Source organism: Helianthus annuus, chromosome 15, assembly GCF_002127325.2.
Source record: "Helianthus annuus cultivar XRQ/B chromosome 15, HanXRQr2.0-SUNRISE, whole genome shotgun sequence".
Lineage (NCBI taxonomy): Eukaryota > Viridiplantae > Streptophyta > Magnoliopsida > Asterales > Asteraceae > Helianthus > Helianthus annuus.
In genome coordinates, this window is record NC_035447.2 from 114496783 (window position 1) to 114520881 (window position 24099).

Genomic DNA, 24099 nt, shown 5'->3' on the forward strand with positions numbered 1-24099 from the left:
TATTAAAATTCGAACAAAAGCAAACAAAATAAATCCATGAGTGTATGTGAATCCGAAAAACGATAAAAAACCTAGCAATGTACGAAACAAGAAGGAAGTACGTTAAAAATAACGAAATTTTTAGACATCTCTAAATAACTTACTACTCCTCTTCCCCATCCTCCTCGTCTAATGCATCCTCATCTTATTCATCCATATCTTCTTCACAGTCATCCTCGGCCATAGCTTGTTCTTTAGTCCGGGTAGGGTTTTTGCAAGTACATCTATTATGACCGTATCTAAAACAGTTTTGACATTGACGGCTCTTTTTACCCAACTGACTTAATGCAATTTCACGTTTGGACTTCATCCGTTTAGGCTTACCCATACCTTGGAATCTTGTTCCAATGGGAACACGAACGGTTGCTTCTGATGGTTTTGTGTTACTAGTAATTTCGGCAAACCTTTCACGACGGCTCTTAGGTGGAGCATTGACGACAGACGCATCCGCAGTTTTGAAATAATTAACAACATGGTCCCTGAACGAGCATAGCGCATCAAAGTTGGTGACAAGCTGATTAATAACCGACTCTGTAGAATATGTGATCTCACGTACAACACGGTTAACTTCATTATAACGATCCTCAGTCTCATTGATACCTAGAATAGCACCAGGGGCACTATTTGGAACAGCCTCCCGAGTCCAACGTCGTAATATATAGCGTTGTGGAAACTCCCTAATGTCAAGCATAAGGCACACAAAAGATGTGTGAGCACAACAACCCAAACTGTTCAAATCTTTTGCATGTACAATACACAGTCATGTCGTCCTCCCGCATCATAACCTATAAAACACCTTTAAAAATTATAAAGTTTTCGTAAATAACACTACAAAACACCATATGCAACTGGAAATCACCAAGATCTATACAATTTTCAAGAATAACACTACAAAACATCATGTGTATACCTCGAAGAAAGTAGTGCATGGTTGTTCCCAGTCCTTCACAAAAAAGTTAACGAAGTCACCCATGTTTTCCCACTTTCCGATAGCACATCTGTGTATACCGTTTTGTATCTCCAACTGCTGGTCAAAAAATATAGTGCGTGTGTATATCCTGGACGCTTGATCCTCCAAAACAAAGTCTTCAGCCCATATTTCAGCGTTTGTATTTCTGGTGTCATGGTCATTCTTCCTGTGCTCATGTCTCTGAGCTTCAATAGCAGAATCAAAATGCCCGAGAAATTCGACAAGTGTGCAACCCCGGTTACAGAACTGTCCAAAGAAATGGTTCTCGCTCTCTGAACGAATAGAGGTACGCATAAGCCCGGACATGACCTCCTCACGATAATAAGCTGGTATCCAAGTATCCCTGATTTGGTAAAGTGACTGCAGCCACTCATGATCAACCAAGTTAAAATCGTTCATTATGGTAGCCCACTCACTTTCAAACTTAACTGGTAGAATTGAATCGGTCCACACAATGGCACACAACCTCTTTTTGAAATCTGTATTATTGCAGATTGTAGCACCAACCTAAAACACCATTGAATAACATATAACACCATAATCACCAAAAAGTATTTAAAAAGTAGTAAGAAAGGTTAAAAGGACGAACAACTAAACACCTTAGCAGAAAGCTTGTCCATGATGTGCCACATGCATAGCCTATGTCTACTCTCGGGCCATGTATCTTCGATAGCCTTCTTCATGGCTGGGTCTTGGTCGGTGACAATCACCGGAGGGGCACGACCAAATGCTTGACGAAACACATTTAGCAACCAACTGTAAGTTTCAGCAGTTTCGTTTCCTATTATAGCGGCACCAAGAGTAACGTTGCGATTGTGATTATCGATGCCGGTAAATGGAACAAACATCATGTTGTACCTAAAAAACAAATACGGAATAAAAACACCATAAAAATGAATTACACATACTTAAGAAAAATAAGCTGTAAAACCCAAAATAAATATAATAATTACCAAACTTACTTGTTATGACGATATGTGGCATCAAATGAAACAACATCACCAAACACAAATTCCTTTTGGCATCTTCATCTGCCCAAAACAAACCCCTTAAAACTCCATTCTTGTCTGTTATATACTCCATTGAAAAGTTAGGCATGTACTCTTTCTTCCTCAAAAGCCGTTTAATCATCATATCAGCATCAAACTCCGATATATACCTGTTCAGGTCTCGCTTGAAATTTTTAAAATCGTTTTTGGTTGCCCCAACCTTGTCAAACCCACCATACAATGTCCTCATGATATTAAACGCTTTCACAGGGCCAATGTTCAAGGCACTCAACACGTTAACGGCTTGCTCTTGCATATAGTTCATACCTCGGTTAGAGGGGAGTAGATGCCTATCTTCCTCAGCAACATAAAAAATGATTATGTGCCTCATTGAAAGAAGATACCTCGTATAGATTCGAAGGCATTAACTTTATACACATACGTGCTTTGCACCCAGTCCTTATAGAAGGAACACGTCGAACAGATTTCCTCTTTGACCCATTATTTGAGGTGTCAATCTTTTTAGATGTATCGATCGCCTTAAAAGGTTTAGTCCCCTCCTTTGAGCAAACAAACCATTTAGATTTTATAACACCATGATGTGTGTATTGAGAAGACTTCCTGGCAGTGAAGCCTGAAGCCATTGCATACTTCTGATAAAAGAGGAATGCGTTGTTCACTGTGTCAAAGGTCATCTTATCCCTCGGCTTAAGCGAATCATCTACCTCCGGTAAATAAGTCTTCTTACCGGAGTTTGGAGACAGTTGTAGTTTCCCAACCGGCTGATAGGTTTGAAATCCTGCGAAAATAATTCTACAGTAAAAAAACAATACAACATAATACGTATGAAATAACACCACAAAAACACTGTTATGAAAAAACACCCTCTACTTATACGAAAAAAACACCATGTACGTATAAAAAAACACCCTCTACTTATACGGAAAAACACCATGTACGTATAAAAAAACACCCTCTGCTTATATAAAACACCATGACTCATCATCAACTGAATGATTCTACAGTAAAAAAACAATACAACATAATATCTATAAAATAACACCACAAACAACTGTTATAACAAACCAGCCTCTATTTATATGAAAAAACACCATGTACTTATGAAAACCCTGTAAGGAACATCCAATGGAAAAAAAACACCATGACTCATCATCAACCTAAATAAGGAACACATACCAGCTTCAACATCGATAACATACATAAAAACACCATGCACGTATAAAAAACACACCATACAGAGTTATAACTGGTGTTCATGAGAATTCCAATTAAAAAAAAAACAGATGATTGAAAAATTGACAATTACAATTAAACAGATGATTGTAATTGAATATTGATTACAATTACATAAATAAGCTACGAATAAAAGATACATAAATACCTTGATCGTCGTTCTCCATGAAGAAAGAAAGTATGAATCAGATTAACGGTTGTATGCGTAATTCAGTCTGTATGCGTGATCAAAAATAAGAAATTGAAAGTGAATTTATAATGATTAAGAGATCGAGATGATTTAAAGATTTAGATGATATGATAAAATATTCAAAAATCGAATTCCCTTAAAAAACTCAGAAAAATCGGTTACAAAGATTTGATCCTTAATTAGGTTTGTTTGTATAATTACTAATATAACCTTGATCTAATAAAATTAATATGGAATGATCTAATGGCTGAGATTCTTTCTCACCTTTCTCACAATTTAGGCCTTTTTTACAGGATCCTTTACCTATATATATATATATATATATATATATATATATATATATATATATATATATATATATATATATATATATATATATATATATATATAGGTTTAGGTTCTTTTGTGAACACTTCCCAAGTGATGAACAAAACGAACAAATCCTGGCTATAGACCTTCTTAACTCTAACATAAGGGTAGGATCGTCTTTTTAACATCTATAGTCATATATATAATTTTCTTTTTTAAATTTTTCATGGCAATTATTTGATAAACCACCCACGCTTCAACATGACGTGCAATTTCAAAATTCAATCGATCAAAATCTGCGCCATATCTTCCTGTTCGTTCTTTATCACCATCATTCAATTCGTTCTTTAGATTATCAACAAGCAATTCAGCAATCATGACACATACGAGCGATCAACATATTGTTTCAGCGAATTTGCTAATTAATCAGAACTCTCAACGATCAGGAGAACAACATTAAGGTATATTCTTAAAACATCTGTGTATGGGTTAAGTAGATTACATAGCTATGTATTGTTTGGTTTAGTTTCTATAAACCCTAAGATTTATAATTTATGACAGATACGAACGACCAAATTGATGTTCCAACCAATTTGTTAGTTCCTCAGAGCACTGATCGAGCAGTAGATCATCATCAAGGTATAATATTAAAACAATTGTTTATACACTTCAGTATCTAATGTCGATGTAATTTTAATAGATGACTGTATAGTCTATTGGTTCGTTTAACTAACATTAAGATTTATAATTTACGACAGAGGGTACCCGTATGTCAGAGACGATCGATCAGCCCAACATTGCCGCCAAGTTATTTTTACACACTTTGACAACGTTGATGATGAAAGGTTAGGGGTCCTCGGAACCACGAGTCTTTATCACACTTCTTCCAGTGTTTTTTACACACTTTGACAGCGTCGATGATAAACTGGCACCAATCATGCTCTCTAAAACCATGATCCATGTCGAACATGTACAACAATGTGTACATTGCTATGCCATTCATCGTGCAGCCAACCATCGTCGATATGAACATCACAAAATCGAGCTAGAACATCTCCTCGTCTTCATATTCGTTCTCTGTAATTTTGTCTACTAGGTCTTTGCAACTAATGATACACCTACTAAATCTTCCTCTCCACCGGACAACCAACGGATGCTTACCAACTTCCTTGTTGTCAAAGTGTACCCTAATACCCCCACATGGTAAGCCCAACAATTTCCGTACCGCTTCCTTGTCTACCTTTATCGTTTGTTCGCCTAGCCTAATAACCATGTTTCTGGTATCTAGACGATCCACAACAAAATGCCCTAAAACAGATTTAATTTCATCCATCTTTAGCTTGAAAATCTTACCAAAGCCCATCCGTCTAACAATATTCCTCTGCGTCATAGTCATCTTCTTAATTGCTTCACACAATTTGTTTGCCGATGTTCGCGTCCTAATCCCTGGCAGTTGATGAATTTTTTTTCCTCTTCGACGCTTTTCAGATTTCAATTTTCTACGCTTATCTTCTTTCTTCGGATGCCGTGTTTTATACTTAAACAGCTCATCCAACGCACGGTTTTTTTATCTCCATTCTCAGTTGTACAATATTCATGTACCAACTTTTATGTTAATAGACCACACAAAACAACAGTGTATTAAAAGTAACATTTTTTTCCAACACTGAATTACCTCCTTTTCTGTCATCCTTGTTACTCCTCTTTCGTTTTCCTAACCCACCAGATGTTGTTTTGCGCCGGGTTGTACGAGATTCAGCTTCCCCTGTTAATAAAAAATAACAAAACGTCAGGGTTTGCCAAATTAGTACACATACATTATATATGCAATTTCTCAATGAAAAGGTGTACATACCTTTCATTTAACTTGTATCAGAAGCTAGTGTTCTTTTCTTCGTTGTACCACTCTCATCAGCACATTTCCCTAAGTTAACACAATAAATGCCCAATGGAGTCAAACTACAGATTATATGATACCGATCCAATTCTGATAGTAACAACTAAAAAGTTAAAACACATTATACATATGTGTTTTTACCTTTGTTTTCACTCTCTTCGTTATTGTCACCTAAGTAAAGATTCATGCAATTTAAAATCATACCAAAACACCAATCAGAATATTGTCATAAACTAATCAATACACATCGAATGCTAACCTTCTGATTTGTCCATAAACGGTACACATATTGCCTTAACCTTATTTTCCTTCGTTCTTTTTGCTCGTCTTCCTGTCCGTTTCAATGGTTGATTGTCCTCTTCGTTTGGTAACTTTGTGTTCTGCGCAAGACAATCTTCCAGTTGTTCTCTTGGCTTACCAATTGTTAATGTAATACACTAAACATTGTAAGTACAGATACCAAACCACAGGTTTTAAAAAACGTAGCTACCTAAAACATGTAACATTTTTGCACAACCCTTTACTAACAGAGTTACCTTCTTTGCTGGTCTTACCTTTCTTATACTTTGTTGTTGAATTACCATCGTCACCACTCTTGTCAAACTCTTTGTCAACCGACGCATTGATACTTTCGCCCACTATATTCTTATGGCCTGCTACATGTTACCAAAAAAACATCATATGTTCAAAAATTAAGTTTAACTCATACATCTTACACAAACAAAACATGTTAACTTCTCTTACACTCTTCTTTACGCCATTTCTCTTTTAATCTCCGAAAGTACTCAGCTCTCTCTAAAATAAACTGCTTTTTTTATTCAATCCTCTCCGCTATGAAACAAAAATAAGAGTTATACCACAAACTATAACAGTCAACCAAAAAATAAAAAACAAAACAACTTTTAGTGTAGTGTATCTTTTTATTACTTGTTTCAAAAGGATCATTAGACAACGCATGTGTAACCTTTTCGTTGTCAATCTTCCGGAGGAGTCCTTTCTTCATCTTGTCAGCTGAACATAACAAAAATCAGTTAGATGATGCAGATCGGGTCGTACAAACGTACACCTTTTTTTACTAGCTAACCCAACAAATAACATATTAAAAGTACAATGATCCCATCAACTTTACTTTCTTCATCATCAGAACATATAATTGGGTCTTCTGCTTTGTTTACAAATCTTGATTTCTATTTACCAGCTATACGTTGGCTTTTCCGCCCTACATGTTTAAATCAACAACATCTCTTTTGAAGATATAACTTGGCGGCAACGTTGGGCTGATCGATCGTCTCTGACATACGGGTACCCGCTGTCGTAAATTATAAATCTTAAATGTTAGTTAAACGAACCAATAGACTATACAGTCATCTATTAAAATTGCATCAAAATTGGATACTGAATTGTATAAACAATTGTTTTAATATTATACCTTGATGATCTACTGCTCGATCAGTGCTCTGAGGAACTAACAAACTGGTTGGAACATCAAGCTGATCGTTCGTATCTGTCATAAATTATAAATCTTAGGGTTTATAGAAACTAAACCAAACAATACACAGCTATGTAATCTACTTAACCGACACCGGAAGCAAACTTGTATACATAGATGTTTTAAGAATATACCTTGATGTTGTTCTCCTGGTCGTTGAGAGTTCTGATGAATTAGCAAATTCGCTGAAACAATATGCTGATCGCTCGTATGTGTCATGGTTGCTGAATTGCCTGTTGATAATCTAAAGAACGAATTGAATGATGGTGATGAAGAACAAACAGGATATGGCGCTGATTTTGATCGATTGAATTTTGAAATTGCACGTCATGTTGAAGCGTGGGTGGTTTATCAGATAACTGCCATGAAAAATTTAAAACAGAAAATTATATATAAAACTATAGATGTTAAAAGATGATCCTACCCTTATGTTAGAGTTAAGAAGATCTATGGCCAGGATTTGTTCGTTTTGTTCATCACTTGGGAAGTGTTCACAAAAGAACCTAAACCTATATATATATATATATATATATAGAGAGAGAGAGAGAGAGAGAAAGAGAGAGAAACGGGATCAGGAGAGAACGGTGAAAAGTGTGAGAATGGTGAGAACGGATCCTGGCCCAACACGTGGCAGGGGGTGCTAATTGTTATGCGGGGGTACGATTGTCCTTTTATATGTTCCCTCCTTATTCGCGTTATAAATCTCTTTCAAATTAACACTCCAAAGATTTCTTGTTAGCTGTTACCTCCTTTGCAAGCTTTCTCATATCTATGGTGTCTAACGTGGATTCTGTTCGACAAAGTAAAATTCGTTGGCGTTTTCCATTTTTGTTTCAGCAAATCATGCAACAGATATGGCGTTTTGTTCTTTTATGCTTGTTTCATTGTTTTTTTTTATAAACTCCAAAGACTTCCGAAAACCTTTTACATCCTTATTTGAGGTAAACAATGGCGTTTTGTTTTTATATGGCGTTTTCTGTTAATGGCGTTTTTTCATATCCAATGTGTTTTTTTTAATTTTTTTAGACAAACATTCTCTGCATGGCGTTATTGAGATATTGTTTTTGGCGTTTTTCAGGTAATGTTCCGTAAGTCTGATTGCACATGCAGTTGCTCATGCAGGCGTTTTGAACAGTTTGGTTTGCTATGTAGACATATATTCTATGTTTTGAGAACTATGGACATTAGGAAATTTCCAAAACAGTACATTTTGAATAGATGGCGCAAAGAGGCTTCCCCAAATTGCTCTCCCGAATTCTCAATTAGTCGTGAATATATGACCGAGCTTGACCCCGATGTACAAAGTATGATGCGGGATATTATTTTTTCAACGGAATATACTTTGAAGCGTTTATCTGGTAATAAAGAGGAGCTATCCTTATACAAGGATCACGTTCAATCTTATATGAAGAAGGTTCAAGATATGCATATTGTTGCTCCTCCCGCTAGTACCAGGGAAAGATTTTCCGAGATAACCGGTCAATACAAAAATGACAAGAATCCAATAAGAGTCCCTGTTGGGTATAAATCCAAAGGTTCTGGTTCTCGGAAGCGCCTGAAATCTAAACAGGAGATAGCAATCTAGAAAAAGAAATCAAAGTCGAAACCCAGGGCCAAAGAAAGACATTGTCAGAACTGCAAAGGATATGGATCTGACAACCCTCACAATTCCAGGTATCCGTACAATTAATTAATAATTAATTAGTGCTTAATTACTGTGCTTGATTACAACTATGATTAAACTGCTTTCTGTTTTCTGATACATACATACTCATGCATCACATTTTATATTGTCACTCTATTTATTACACACAAACATTAGTGACAAACTTGATGCACAAAAGCACATTTAGCACAGTGAGTGGATAACCCAGTAAACATGCTGACAATGTCAGCACCTAGACAGATAATATTTTTGAGGCCAGTATGAGCCAGAGTTAGAATACTACACTAGTAGGGAGTGTAGGGAGGTGAGGACCATAAAACTGCGTCACTAGGTGAGAGTTATAGTGCCCGGAAGTGCCTAAAACATACTTTAAGTGCAGAATTATGCACTAAATAAACAAAATTCAGCATTTAATAATGCTAGTAAAGTGCAAAAACTTGGCAAAATAGTCCTATATACTTTCCAAAATGTTGGGAATTTAATGTGTCAATAAAAATAATATAAAAGACACTTTAAAGACTAATTTAGCACTTTAACGGATCAACATCCAACCGAACAACCGGACTTTACCCGGAACATAAAAATATTGCCAAACACATTGTTTTTACTTTTCTGAGCTAGTTAGGGTCCCCGAACACCCTAACACACCTTATATTACATAACACACCTTAACATACAAGTTTAACCTTTAAATCCTAACTAAATTCTAACTAAATATGTAACCAAGGATTGAAACCCAACCCTATACCCCCCCCCACTCGACGGTTACAAGAGGGTGGGACACCCTCACTTTCTTTTGATTATTTTAGTGGTTAGTGTTGGTGGATTAAGAACACATTACATGTTGGTTAAACTTGAAAATGGATTATAAATTAGCACCTTGGTCTTGAACTTCATTTCACAAACAACACATCAAACAAACTCTTCTCTCTTCCTCTTTCTTTGAGTTCGGCCGCCACCTATGACCACCATACCACCACCATCAAGTTTTCATTCAAGCATTTTCCATACACTCAAAGGTGTTAAAGATCCTACAATCAAGCTTGGTGTGTTCGGAAGCTCAAGGACCGCTCTTGTTTTCTTTTATCCATCACTTTTTCGCTTTGAAACTCCCCCAGCCTTGTGCTAGTAGTAAGTGCTTTAAATCTTCATCTTGTTCTTATTTTTGGTGGTTAATAGTTGAAAGAATGATAAAAATTAAGAAACTCTAAAGAACTTAATCAAGTCTTGAAACATAAAGGATGAAGAATGGATAAAGTAATGAAGTAGTGTTAAGTGATGTTAAAATCATGTTGATCTTGTGTTGTTATGATTATTGAATGTTATTTGTTAGTAAAAATGTGATGATTCATCACATACACTTGCTAGATCATGTTTAGAGACATCAACTAGCAAGGTGTGAAGGTTAAAGATGTTGTGGATGAGGGAATCATCCACACATGAACTTTGAACTTGAACAAATAAGTGATTTCTTGGAAAATAAAGTTGTAGACTTGTAGATCTAAAGATCTATGAGTGGTTTTTCGAAAGAACCAAGTGAAAAAAAAATATTAGTTTTGTTAAAACTTGGATCTTGTATGAACTAAACACATTTTTAGTAAGTAAACAAGTGTATAAACACTTGTGTAACAAGAAAATTTTGCAAAGAAATATTTTGGAAATCATGACTAGAAGTTGTAAATGTTTAAATCCTTTAAAAATAAAGCTTTTAAGAAACTAACCACATTTTCAAAGGTAACAAGACTTAATAATTATGCTAGTAAGTCACTACTTGTTTTTATAAACTTTCAAGTTCATAAGTTTATGATCTATGCTTATTTTTGTCAAGATTGGTGATTAAAGATTGTATATTGTTGGTTGTTAATTGTTTGAATGATTTTACAAAAGAAAATGATATGCTAAAAAGCATGGACACCTCCATTTACAAAGGAAACTCTGACGAAATTTTTCTAGAATTCCAACACTTAGAAATATTTTTCTAACAAATGTTTACCAATATATTTTTAACTTGGTTTTCAAAATAAACTTCGCCAAGATTTTTCTTACAAAAATACCAAGTACCGGAGGTGGGTATCCGTAAATAAAATTTGATAAATATATATTTAGAATATATATTTTATACTAAAACGCTTGTGTGATTGTTTGTTATTCTGTGCACTAGATATATTATTTTTAGGGTAAAAATAATATAAGTTGAAAATATTATGAAATTTCAACTCCAAAATAATACTAACGCTCTCACAAAATAAATATTGAGTTACGCATTTATCATTATTACAACGCGAACTTTAAAACGTAACTTATGTAGTATTTCGGAAAAATACTCTCATACGTATATTTTTGATAAAATAATATTTTTGGAAACTTATGAGGTAAAATATAATATTTTTGGAAAAAATATGTATATTTTGGAATCGAGATGTTTTAGACAAATAAATTAAATATATTTTCTAAGTGAGACTTAAAATATATTTTTCGGAATTATAAAGCGTACATGTATAAGAACCCACCATCATTGGGAAGGAAATACACTTATAAAATAATTAAGAAGTGTGAATACGAAATAGTTGCCTAACTATTTTTCCAAAAACATTAAACCCTAAGCCAAGGCACGGCCCATCCGTCTAATAGACATTAGTACGTGTAGGTCGTCACGCAGCAGATTGAGTTGGAGATTGACGTTTCTGGATAAGCACTTCTGTGAGTTCATGTCCCCATTTTCTCTTTACTGTTTTCAGTTTTATACTTCGGGGGTGAAATACATGCGACAATTATTACAAACATTTATTTACATGGTATGGTTAGCGTAGGGAGGGTTTATACTACTAGATCATGTGAGGGGTGGGTACAACACTTGAGGCCATTAATCCTCGTAGTTAGGACCGAGGGACACAAGAGTGATAGATCTATTTGGGTGTAGCGAGTCCACACCCGTGAGGCCGGGGCGGCTCATAGAGGTGACTGTGTCTTCCAGCCGAAGCCCGGTAACAAATTTGCTAGGTTTGAGTTTCCATGCACTTTCTCACACATGCTAGTGGCTTTGCAACCCATTGGTGATATCTTTTTCCTTATTGCTACATACCAGGGACTTTTATACATACTTTAAGGTTTATACATACTCACTTTTATGTGAACTCGCTCAACTTTTTGTTGATTTTTCAAATTACATGTATTTCAGGAAATTAATGGATCTGGCAAGGTATGCAAACTCATCAAGCTGCGTAGGAATAATGATGTCATCCGAGTTTAGGAAGTGTGACCCTTTCCTGGATGGGTTACAAGTCTTAAACTGTGTTTTTATTTCAAGTCTTTTGTCGGGTCGTACGAACAAGTTTTAATTATGTCATGGTTGTATTTGGTTTCATGTGTCGAATTTTAAACAATGTTGTCGTAGTAACTTTTAAAACTTGATGAATAGATGAACATCACATGTTTTAATTTCATATAGCATTGTTATGATAATTGCTACGGTATTAAGAAGTCACACCAAATAAACCCACGCTTCCGCAAAAGCCAGGGTGTGACAGCTTGGTATCAGAGCATCGATCATAGCGAACTAGGATTCTTTCTCGAGTCTAGACTATGATCACTAGGGCTCTCACGAAAACATTTTTACATTGCATACACTAAAACGTCCAGATCCAGAGTACAAAACATTTTTACAAATAAAAGGCACAAAAACTCTTTTTTCAAAAATTTGTGGTTCGGTCTTAGAGACTGAGGGAGTTCAGTCTTAGAGACTGAGGGAGGTTCAGCCTTAGAGGCTGGGGAGGTTCGGTCTTAGAGACTGAAGGGTTCAATCTTAGAGATTGGGGAGGTTTAGTCCTAGAGACTGGGAGATTGGTCTTAGAGGCCAGGGAATTAGTCTGAGAGGCTAGGAAGTTCAGTCTGAGAGGCTGGGAGGGTAGCCTAGGAGACTAGGAGAATTACTTGTTTGCTTTATGGTGACTTACATGTTTATTTGATTTCATGTTGATATTTATGCATATGTGTGGTTGTGTTACAGACACCATGCCATCATCTTCAGACACAGGGGTATCGGACACCTTGGATCCTATGGCGATCGTGTCAGACGACGAGATTCCGTCAGAGCGAGAGGTCTACACATCACACACCACCAGCATTGATGATGATGATTTCTAGCCGTTCGCGCTGCCAGACGTCGGAGTTGAGCTTGCTGATGGCATTCCTGCGGGGGATCTACCTCTTGCGGTGATCCCTGCTCCCATTCTGCTTGCTGCTTTCCCTGTGGTGGATGCGCCACTCGATGTCGTATCTAATGACGACATTGATCTGTTCGAGGAGGGTCCGCCTGAGGATGACTATGAGGGCGGGGCCCCTATTGATGCTGACATTATTCTTCCCATTGCTGAGGCCCCTGTAGAGGAGCTTCCTGTTGGTTCACCTATCCCAGATTCATTTGAGTCTGTGGCATCTGCGTCTTTGCACGACCAGGGAGTGCAGCATCACTCTCCTGACACCGACCCCGACTTGGCGATGTCAGCTGCACCTGGTCCCTCACACGAGTTCGAGTTTGACCACGAGGTCGATGATGATTTGGATCCAGTCTTTCCCCCTGACTTCGATCCTGACCAGGAGATCGAGTTTATTCACTTGGACCAGCCCTTAGAGGCGCCCGTAGCTCCCATTGACCCTTTGTTCGACATCCCTGCTGATTTTGACATGGACCTTGTTGACCCAGAGCCTGTCATGGCCCTAGAGCTTGTAGTTGCTCCTGATCCTGCACTAGAGCATGACCCTGTTCATGATGATGCACCAGCCATTGCACCTCTTGTTGATGATATAACCATTGCTGATCTTCCCGTTGTAGCTCCACCGTTGGTGGATGATCCTGTTGTTGGTGCACCCTTACCTGATCCCGTGCCGGTATTGGTTGACCGTGCACCTTTTGCTGCTCATATGGATCCTCGATCGCTGACACCCGCAACGGGTGGATCGATGACGACGATGATTACCCACCGTTTGTGCTGCCTGTCACTCCCCCAGTAGCACCTATTTCTGCACCCACTGATATCCCATTGTTTCCCCCACACCCCATAGACGCTCACCGCACTGATCTTCCCATTACGTTCCTCCAGGACATACCGCCACCTCGTCTTGGAGAGGGGTCATCGAGGCAGCCGCCTGTTTCTGCTCCACCCATGCTGTCATCATCTTTACCATTCACATCTTAGTTTCCTTATGTTGCACCACCTGCTGCACCATCTTTCATTCCATCGAGCGAGCCATTTTTATGGACTACGCCCCCTATCATGCCATTGTCTGATCCGTACCACCCGTACCATGTTGGGTACTCTACGGAGGACATACTTACATCCTTGATGATACATCAGGATGCATTGACATGTCGTCTTCAGGAGTTGGAGAGAGCTCCACGACCACCTTGCCACTGTCAGACCCCCTTTGCAGCACCGCACACTCCACGTCCACTTTCCCCTGATCCAGACGTTCGATTCTTGACATCTGAGCAGTAGATAGCATATTTGCTGCGCGTCTGTCGTGCTTTAGAGGAGGACTGGTTACATATGCGTCGCTTGCTTTTCTCTCATTTTCCTCCTCCTCCTCCTCCGCCATCAGCATAGTCATTTTGGTTCGATGCAGGTAGGCTTTTGGTGAGAAGACCGCGATTGTGCCGACTATACAGCATCTTGAAGACCGCATTTTGATGTCATGACTTTTGATGTTAGTTTTTGGTTGTTGTAGATGACTAGATAGTTCAGACAAGGGCGATGTGACCCTTAGTCAGTTTTGATATACGATACAGTTATGAAACTTGTAAACATTGTATTGTGGTCTTGATTTTATGATAGCACAATCGCAGTATTCTCATTATATGCGTTGTTGGATCAATTGTTTTAATTTTATAACATGTGATGTTATGTGATTGGTGAATGTTATTACGTACGCATATTATTTACTTACTATGACCTGACCGACATGATAATCTCTTAGAAGATGCCTCCAAGACGTGACCCGCGCATGCCCACTAATGAGGCGGAACGCCAAGGGATCATTGCCGCAGCTATCGCACAATACGCTGCCTCTCATGCAGAAACAAGTGGAAATATCTCGCACAACCACGGCAATAACAATCCACCCAATGGTAATGTTAAGTCGTTTGAGATATACTATGATACATTTGGATATATATAGCACGTCCGCTAATACCATTTGTAAATTCTAACATATGTGCAGGGTGCACATACACGCAATTTCTCGATTGCAAGCCCGTGAATTTCGACGGCACAAGAGGTGCTGTTGCGTTTGTTAGGTGGGCTGAAAAGACATAATCTGTCCTTAGAATGAGCAAGTGTGCTCCTGAGCAACAAGTGACCTACATCTCAGGGTTGTTTCTGGATGGAGCCCTATCGTGTTGGAATCTGCAAGTGCAAACTTTAGGTGAAGCTACTGCTTATGCGTTATCATGGAATGAGTTGAAGGAGCTCATGAGAAGAAAGTACTCCTCACGTGCTGAAATTCAGAAGCTAGAGACTGAGTTCTGGCACCTAAAAATGGAAGGTCCCAAGATTGCAGAGTATGTTCAGAGATTTCAGGATTTGTCCCATGTAGTGCCGTACATGGTCACACCTGAGTTTAAACGTGTTGAGCGTTTTATTTGGGGATTGGCCCCTCAGATCATGAGTATGGTTACTACGTCCAAGCCTGCAACCATCACAGAAGCCATAGATCTCAGCGTGGCTCTTACTGAGGAAGCTATTCGATTGAACAAGTTTTCAGTTACCGAGCAGAAGAAGAAAGAGACTCATGTGGAGTCATCTGGTGAAAATAAACGGAAATTTTCAAACTTCAAGCAAGGTACTAGTAATGTGAACAAGAAGGGTGAATCAAGCACACCGGCCAGAGCTGCAACCGGTGTTGAGAACAAAGGGAAAGGTTATATGGGTACTCTGCCCAAGTGTGACACGTGCCAGTGCCATCATTCTGGTCAGTGCAGATTGAGAAAGTGTGAATCATGTGGAAGGAACGGCCACACGAAGGATACGTGTTGGGCCGGAACTGGTGCTGGGCGTGGTGGTAATCGAGGTCATGGGAATGGTAATGGAAACCGCCAACAAGGAGGAAATGGCGGAAATGGAAACCGTGGAAACATTGCGAATCAAGCTGGGAATGGAAATCGCAACCAAAACAACACTCAAGCTGGGAATGGGAATGGAAATGGTCGAGGACCGGGATGTTTCAATTGTGGAGAAGTTGGGCACTTTAAGAGGGAATGCCCAAAGCTGAATCAAGCCCGTGGAAGAGTGTTTAATATTGGAGCAAGGGAAGCGCGCCAGGATCCCAACGTTGTCACTGGTACGTCCCCTATAAATCAACGCTTTGCATCTGTTCTGTTTGATACTGGTGCCGACTATAGCTTTGTATCGTTAGAATTTAAGAATATGCTTGGGATAACTGCTAGTAAGTTAGTCGTACCGTACTCAATTGAACTGGCTAATGGGAAGCTAGTTGAACCAATGAGGTCGTCAGAGGTTGTGTAATTGAGCTGGGAGAATGCGAGTTCACTTTGGATCTACTACCAGTCGAGTTGGGAAGCTTCGACGTGGTAGTAGGGATGGATTGGTTGTCAAGCAACAAAGCTGAGATTGTTTGTCACGAAAAGACCATTCGTATCCCAATAGAAGATGGAGAGACGATCGTAGTTCATGGAGAAAAGCGCGATACGCCTCTGAGAATCATTAGCTGTCTGAAAGCTAGAAAGTGTTTACAGAAGGGATGTGTCGCCTTCTTGGCACATATCGTGGATAAAGAAGCTGCTGAGCCAAAGATCGAAGACATTCCAGTCGTAAAGGAATATCCTGAAGTCTTTCCAGAAGACCTGCCAGGATTGCCGCCGCAAAGACAAGTCGAGTTCCACATCGACTTAGTCCCAGGTGCCGCGCCTGTGACTAAGGCACCCTACTGACTTGCGCCTTCGGAGATGCAGGAATTGTCGACGCAACTTCAAGAGTTGTTAGACAAGGGATTCATCAGACCAAGCTTCTCACCCTAGGGAGCTCCAGTTTTGTTTGTTAAGAAGAAGGATGGTAGTTTCCGCATGTGTATCGACTACCGGGAACTGAACAAGTTGACAATCAAGAATAGGTATCCTCTGCCGAGAATTGACGACCTATTTGATCAGTTGCAAAGTTCAAGTTTCTACTCAAAGATCGATTTGCGATCAGGTTATCATCAGCTGAGAATACAAGAGGAAAGTATTCCCAAGACTGCTTTTAGAACTCGATATGGACATTACGAGTTCCTGGTGATGCCGTTTGGGTTGACAAACGCGCAACCGTTTTTATGGATTTGATGAACAGAGTTTGTAAGCCGTACCTCGACAAGTTCGTGATTGTGTTCATCGATGATATTTTGATCTACTCAAAGACGAAGGATGAGCACGAACAACATTTAAGAGCTATTTTGGAGCTACTTAAAAAGGAGAAGTTGTTTGCCAAGTTCTCGAAGTGCGAGTTCTGGTTACGTGAAGTCCAATTTCTTGGACATGTGGTTAATGGAGATGGAATCCATGTGGATCCCACAAAGATCGAAGCAATAAAGAACTGGGCGACTCCAAAGACGCCCACCGAGATTCGACAGCTCTTAGGTTTGGCTGGTTACTATCGAAGGTTCATTGAGGATTTCTCAAAAATCGTTCAACCTTTGACTTCCCTCACACATAAAGACAAGAAGTTTGATTGGGGAATCAAACAAGAAGAAGCGTTTCAGTTTTTGAAGGACAAGCTTTGTAATGCACCGATCTTATCGCTACCTGAAGGAACTGATGATTTTGTGGTATATTGTGACGCCTCGCGTCAAGGTTTGGGTTGCGTGTTGATGCAGCGACAGAAAGTTATAGCATACGCGTCACGCCAGTTGAAGGTTCATGAGAAGAATTATACCACGCACGACTTGGAGTTAGGCGCCGTGGTATTTGCGTTGAAGATTTGGCGACATTATTTGTACGGTACGCGATGTACAATCTTCACGGATCATAAGAGCCTGCAACACATATTCGACCAAAAGGAGCTCAACATGAGACAAAGACGCTGGGTAGAGCTGTTGAACGACTACGACTGTGAGATCAAGTATCATCTAGGGAAGGCGAATGTGGTCGCCGATGCCCTGAGTCGAAAGGAAAGGATCAAGCCTATAAGGGTTAGGGCTCTAGAGATGATTGTCCAGACGGATCTCTCACTGCGCATTCGTGCCGCGCAGAGAGAAGCTCTCAAGGAAAGGAATATCGAGGATGAATATCTCCGTGGGATGGAGAAGCAGTTGGTACCAAACGAGTAAGGAACTTTATGCTTCATGAAAAGAATTTGGGTTCCTCTGTTTGGTGGATTGAGGAAGGTTATTTTCGATGAATCTCACAAGTCACGGTACTCAATTCATCCAGGAGCGGATAAGATGTACCAAGATCTTAAGGATTTCTACTGGTGGCCTAGGATGAAAGGCGATGTTGCAGTTGTAGGATCGAGTATCGACCCGAACGAGTCGTTCAGAGGAGTTTTACTTTGTTTTAGAGGCGGAAACTAAGAAACAAAGGTAGAAACAACTTTATACACATCTGATTCCGCTTGAAACGGTTCAAGCGGAATATTTATCCGAGCGGAATCAACACATTACAACTCAAGCGAAATATGATCTTGTTATTTCGCTTGAAATGACTAGGTGTCATTTCAAGCGGAATCAGCTTATAACACATCTAATCCTGCTATATTCTCGTAAAACGTGCCATCATCTAATCTATCTAGTCTAAGACTCGATACAAGACGAAGTCGACAGATGCATGCACTAACAGACTCCCCCTCAGATGTTTACGAGTCGTACGTGTCGAGTCTTCGCATCTTCAGTCTTGATCAGTCTCTGGGCTTCACTCTTTCAATCAGCATCAACAGACTCCCCCTAACAATGTGCTGGCATTCCTTAAGTTCATCAGCATCATCTGCTTCAGGATCGTAGTCTGGCTTTCACAGGTTCGAGATCGTTTCCTGGCTAAACCTTTGTCCACCGAGTATTCAGGTATCGGAACCTGGCTCTTTAAACATAAGCTTCTCAGGATCAATCAACCTGGCTTTCCATGTCCAAACACTCTTTGATGCTGTTCCAAGATTGTAACCTAGCTCTCCTCCTGCTCAGGTTATCTGCACAATCTCTACCTCAAAGTAAGTTTTACACTTTAATTACAAAAACACATGCACTAACTCAAACTCTCCCTCAAATCAAACATATTTCTAATGATTCGCTTGTAAATTTGATTAGAACTCATTCATTTAAGAACAAACTCCCCCTCACAAATTTGTCATCATGTTTAGCACTCGGAATTTTGAAAATTAGCTTTTCAACACCAGTTGTCGAAAATCTTTTTGTATTTTTCAAAATTTATGCTAAAACACACCTAAAATCTTTTTGGTTTTTTTGAATAATATGAAATGAAATACAGAAAGAAATATTTACATACAATTTTTTTGTGAGTTTGTGTAAGAGGATCATATCAGTTTTTGAGACATATCACCAACACCGTTAAGCTTCATTTCATTTTAGTTCTAAACAATTCACCTAGATTGTCAGTATATTGGTCCACTTAAATTTTTACACAAAGTTCAACTGATCCGAGATACGATATTAATGTCTTAATGAACTTAAACTTATTCGCGTGTCCCACTACTTGAATATACTCCCGTATCCAGATCCTAATATTTAGTCTTACATGTGAGTATACCACAGATGATATCTGTAAAGGGGTTAGATGCGAAACCGTGAGAGCTCAGGTCAGAACTTCCGTTCAGCAGAGAGATGATGGCTCGACTTTTGGTGTGTCCCCTTTAGAGGATCTTTTGTTTCAATAGCAATGACTATCAATTTTATTGTTTCATCAATTTGCTGAGGGCGATGCTTTTTCAAGCATTTGCGGAAAGTATTATACGGGGACTAGGTCAGAATTTCCATTCAGCAGAAGTCCCGGGATAATACCCCAGATATCACTGAGTATAAAGACCTAGTATCTCAGAAAGAGGAACCTTTCAAACAAGATTTCGGGGGTTACCCATATATCCAAAAAGTTGTTCCCCATGATATAAGCAAGTTTGAAATTTTTAGATTTATATCTCATCACAATCTACTAAATGTGCAAAAACCTACTGGCATATCCACAGTGAGATTGTTTATCACATTTTACTTTACATTTCTTTAGCATGTTGTGACAGTCCACTGATGTACTATCATTTCCTCTTTTCACAACAAAACTCATTTTTGGTTTTTATCATGTTTTTGGCTTTTCAAATTTTCTAATGTTTTTGGATTTTCTGAAATTTTTACTCCCCCTAAAATGCAAACACATTTTAAAGAAAGTTTGAAAAACAAACAAAGCTCTTAACCCACTTAAAAAAATATGAAAACAAACTATACAAATAAAATGACAACCGATATCAAAACGCATCAATTCGCCATCCACTAAGCATAAACAATCCGAACTCCCCTTTCAACAAACTATTTTCTCATTTAGATTTCAAAACACTTAAGTTTGTTTTAATCTAAATGATTTTTCCGGAAAATAAGTTTGTTTTTACCACTTGTAGATTTACTTGTAAATGAGGGGTCATTTCATTACATAGTTCATCAAACATTTGTAGTACATCAAGTACAACTTAATGTCCTTGATTTACCACTTGTAAGTATGCACAAACAACCTCTGTATCAGTTGTAAAAACACAATCACTTGTATCAAGTATAGGAATTAAACCTCTACACTTAATCATTTTACCATCTAGAATGCTGATTCCTGCTTCGCACTTACCAACCTGGAAGCTCCGGCATAGTCTTTTACCTGTAAAAATTTCAACAATTTTAAACTCTTTCATACAAAAACTGTTTAAAATCATGAATGATGCCGATTCCTGATCCACGATTAGAAACTTGGGATCTCCGGCATAGTCAGATGTTCAAGGGAAAAGAATTTCCACCCAAGTCTGACCAACCTTGGGTGTTTTTAGCTCTTTTAGCTCTTGTTCAGCAGGGTTGTAAGTTGCCTTTTTAGTTGCGTAAAAATCTTTAACCCCTTTTACTTTCCCATTAAGCATTTTTCCAAAAATTTTCTTAACATTCCCATTGAATGTTTTCTCGACATCAAACTCCGTTTTCTCAGAATAAAACTGATCTGAAATTTCAACTTTACCAACTTTCTGTTTAACTTTTTCAAACTTCAGTGATGGAAACTCATCATCATCTACTGAATACACAGATTTTTCTTCTTTTTTCTCAACCTGTGACTCCACTGATTTTGTGGAATCAGTTTCATTGCCAACTTTCTCATTACTCTTTTTAACAACCCACATTTGGTTGTTTTTAGCTTTCCTTTTGTAAAAATTTTTCTTCGAACACTCACCAACTTCATAAGTAGAATTTTCAAAAATTTTAAATTTTCCTGTTGGTGGTTCAATATCAACAACTTTTTCTTTGAGTTTTCAGAAACTCCCTGTTTTGTCTTTGTATTCTTCGGACAGTTCCATGCAATGTGACTAGCTTCATTGCATTTGAAACAGGTTCGAGTTTCATTTGGATGAAAAACTCTAGTGCCTTTTCTCTTCTTTTCAGTAAGAAACTCCTGGTTAGATTGTTTCCAGAACGGTTTCTTCTGTTCATCTTCTGCACTTCCACCTGAAATAAATTCTGTTTTTGTTTCAGAATTTTTCTCATTTTTATAATTTTCTGGTGGAATAAAACCTAAACCTTTCTTTTTGTAGCTACCATTATGGTTTGGTTTCTTTTGAAAACCAGAACCAGAATTGTAACCCTTTTTCTTGTTTAAACGCTGTTGAACTCTTGAAGTGTATTTTTTAGATTTTCCAGTAAGATTTAAATCTTTTATTTCAGAAATATTAATTTATGTCATTTTGAAAACCTTTTTGATCATGTCAAATCGAACACTTCTTATTGGAAACTCTTTGTCTGAATATAATTTGTCCGAATCATTCAAAGTATATGCTACTTCAAATGTTTCATCATCCAAATTTACTTTTGATAACAAAAACTCTTTACTATATTCCCGTTTAACCGACGACTTTTGACTGTTGACTGACGAACTTGAACCTCCAGACTCAGATTTTGACTCAGACTCCTCATCAGTATCCAACACCTGATCGACCACCTTTTTTATTAACTCAGACTCATGATCAGTGTCGGACGAGGTGAACGTGACGTCAATATTTTCTGGTAAATCATCATTTGTGTCGGTTTTTAACTTTATATTGACTGCCTTTTCAAGTTGCTCCTCATTTGGTTTTCTGGGAGAATAACCTTCCCAGATCGGAGGCGGACACTTGTTATAGCTAACAGTCAGTTTCTTACCAGTATCCTTCTTCTTTGGCTTGTCGTCTTTGAATGCTTCAAAACCTGCAACAGTTGGATAAATTCGATCAATAAGATAATCAGAACTAGAATAACTTTGTAATAAGCGTCTGATTCTCTCATTCTCAATTTTTTCTGTTTCCAACTCTTGCTTCCATTTTGCACTCTCCTCGATGTAGAAATTGATAGCTTTCTGCTTCGACATCATCACAGCATTCATCATTGTCAAAGCATCTTCTCTTTCTGAGTTTGTCTTTTGAAGACCAGTTACTGTTCGGTTCAAAACGTCATAAGATTCCTTTACGTAGTTTAAGTTGAACAGTAATTGTTCCTTCTTCTTCTCATACTCAGCTATCATCTCATCCTTTGCTGCACATCCCTTACTGGTTCTAAACACTTTGAGCAAGGCTTGATGACTTCCACAATCTTTTCTACTTCGACAATCTTTTCAACTTCTACCACCTTTTCTGTTTCAGTTACCTGCTCAGTTTCAGCAATCTTCTCAGCAGCAACTTTAATTTCTTCATTTCGAACAATCTTATCTTCTTCAGAATCACTCTCAGACTTCATTTCTTTTTGTTCTTTTGCAGCTCGTCTTTCCTTCAGTTTCTCCAAGCGATCTGCAAAATAAAAGTGAAAACTTTCAGGAGAGAGATGAGATTTTGCAACATTAATATGTCTCTCTTCTTCATCATCACTACTGTCATCAGTCGGTGACTGATCAAACTCAATTGATTTTTTAGAATTATTATCCGAAGAACCAGAATCAGATGGTGTTTTATCAAACACATCTTCTCTTTCTGAACATTCATCTGAACTCTGTGAACTTTCATCAGAACTCTGTGAGCATTCTTTAGATGAAACAGACTTCTCTTCTTCATTCTTCACATCCACACCAATAGATTTCATCCATGTGGTAAACATATCTGGTTCTTTTACGATCTTAGCAATGAAAGCTTTGAATTCTCCTTTCTCATCTGTAAACATATCCCAACTAAAACCTTCAGGCAATTTTTCATCATCCTGAAAATTCCAGTTAAAGTTTTCTTGATTCCCCAGACATGCTCTCTTTGAATCCTCGATCACCTTTCTACCATGAGCCACTTGTGGTTCTTGCTGTTGTTGCTGACCAACTTGTTGATAGATAGCTTTCCGGTAGTAGTCATCTTCTCCGAACGGATTCTGAGCTCCACTAGCTTCCCTGTTTTTGCATTCTCTCTTAAAATGACCTTTCTCCCTGCATCGAAAACAAGTAACTTTAGATTTATCAAAACCCAAAGTGGAAATATGTGCATCAAGAAAGTCATTTCTCCCAGTAATAAGATTGAATTTTTCAGCTCTTCTGAGTACACTGGCTAGACACCATTTGATGTCCATTAATTCCATCTCTTCGGCGTCTATCTGATCGTAATCCTCCTTTGTGAGCATAGGATTCCCGATCCGACCTGTAACCAATCCTTCATAGGATAATAACACAGAACCAAGTAATGCCATGTGATCTTTTGCAACTTCTTCAGAAAAACTTTGACCATCAGGAAGATTCAAAGCAATATTGCATTGTATCACATAACCACTTCCACTTTTCGTGCTCTGAGAACTGAAACTTGAAGTTGGGCTCTTTGGGTTAACACTCGGATATGAAGAGAAACCACTGCTGCTTTTAGGACTTTGATCAACCTTTTCTGAAGAATCTCCAGCACTAAACGCAGTTTGTATTTTCGGGCTTCTTTCAACTTCTGGAACACTACCTTTGTAATACATCTTTATGTCTTGTTGACCACCTGGACTGTTCATCCTCGCGATCTTTTGCTGTTCCAAATCTTGACTCTCAATCTTCTCGATAAACTGAGAAATTGTCAACCCATCATAAACCCCAGTGTTCTTCAGAATCATTAAGTAAGTACCCCACTCTTTCTGAGGTAATGCAT

General features: G+C 38.4%; 1 protein-coding gene across 1 annotated transcript; it reads right to left on the bottom strand.

Moving 5' to 3' along the window:
* Positions 1–184: 184 nt before the first annotated feature.
* Positions 185–6651, bottom strand: LOC118487516 (protein FAR1-RELATED SEQUENCE 5-like). The gene is made up of 12 exons (XM_035984429.1): positions 6576–6651; positions 6177–6304; positions 5908–6085; positions 5790–5819; positions 5619–5738; positions 5427–5516; positions 2441–2797; positions 2007–2352; positions 1609–1867; positions 950–1516; positions 763–824; positions 185–716 (listed from the first exon to the last, which is right to left on the bottom strand). Exons 1-12 carry the CDS (start codon positions 6649–6651, stop codon positions 185–187), a joined length of 2745 nt encoding a protein of 914 aa, XP_035840322.1.
* Positions 6652–24099: the final 17448 nt, after the last annotated feature.

Coding starts and splice junctions, on each gene's coding strand:
- LOC118487516 (XM_035984429.1), bottom strand. CDS start 6,651: ATGAAGAAAGGACTCCTCCGGAAGATTGACAACGAAAAGGTTACACAT. Junction 6,305..6,575: donor TAATGATCCTTTTGAAACAA/GTAATAAAAAGA, acceptor GGTAACATGTAG/CAGGCCATAAGAATATAGTG. Junction 2,353..2,440: donor AAGGACTGGGTGCAAAGCAC/GTATGTGTATAA, acceptor TTGCTGAGGAAG/ATAGGCATCTACTCCCCTCT.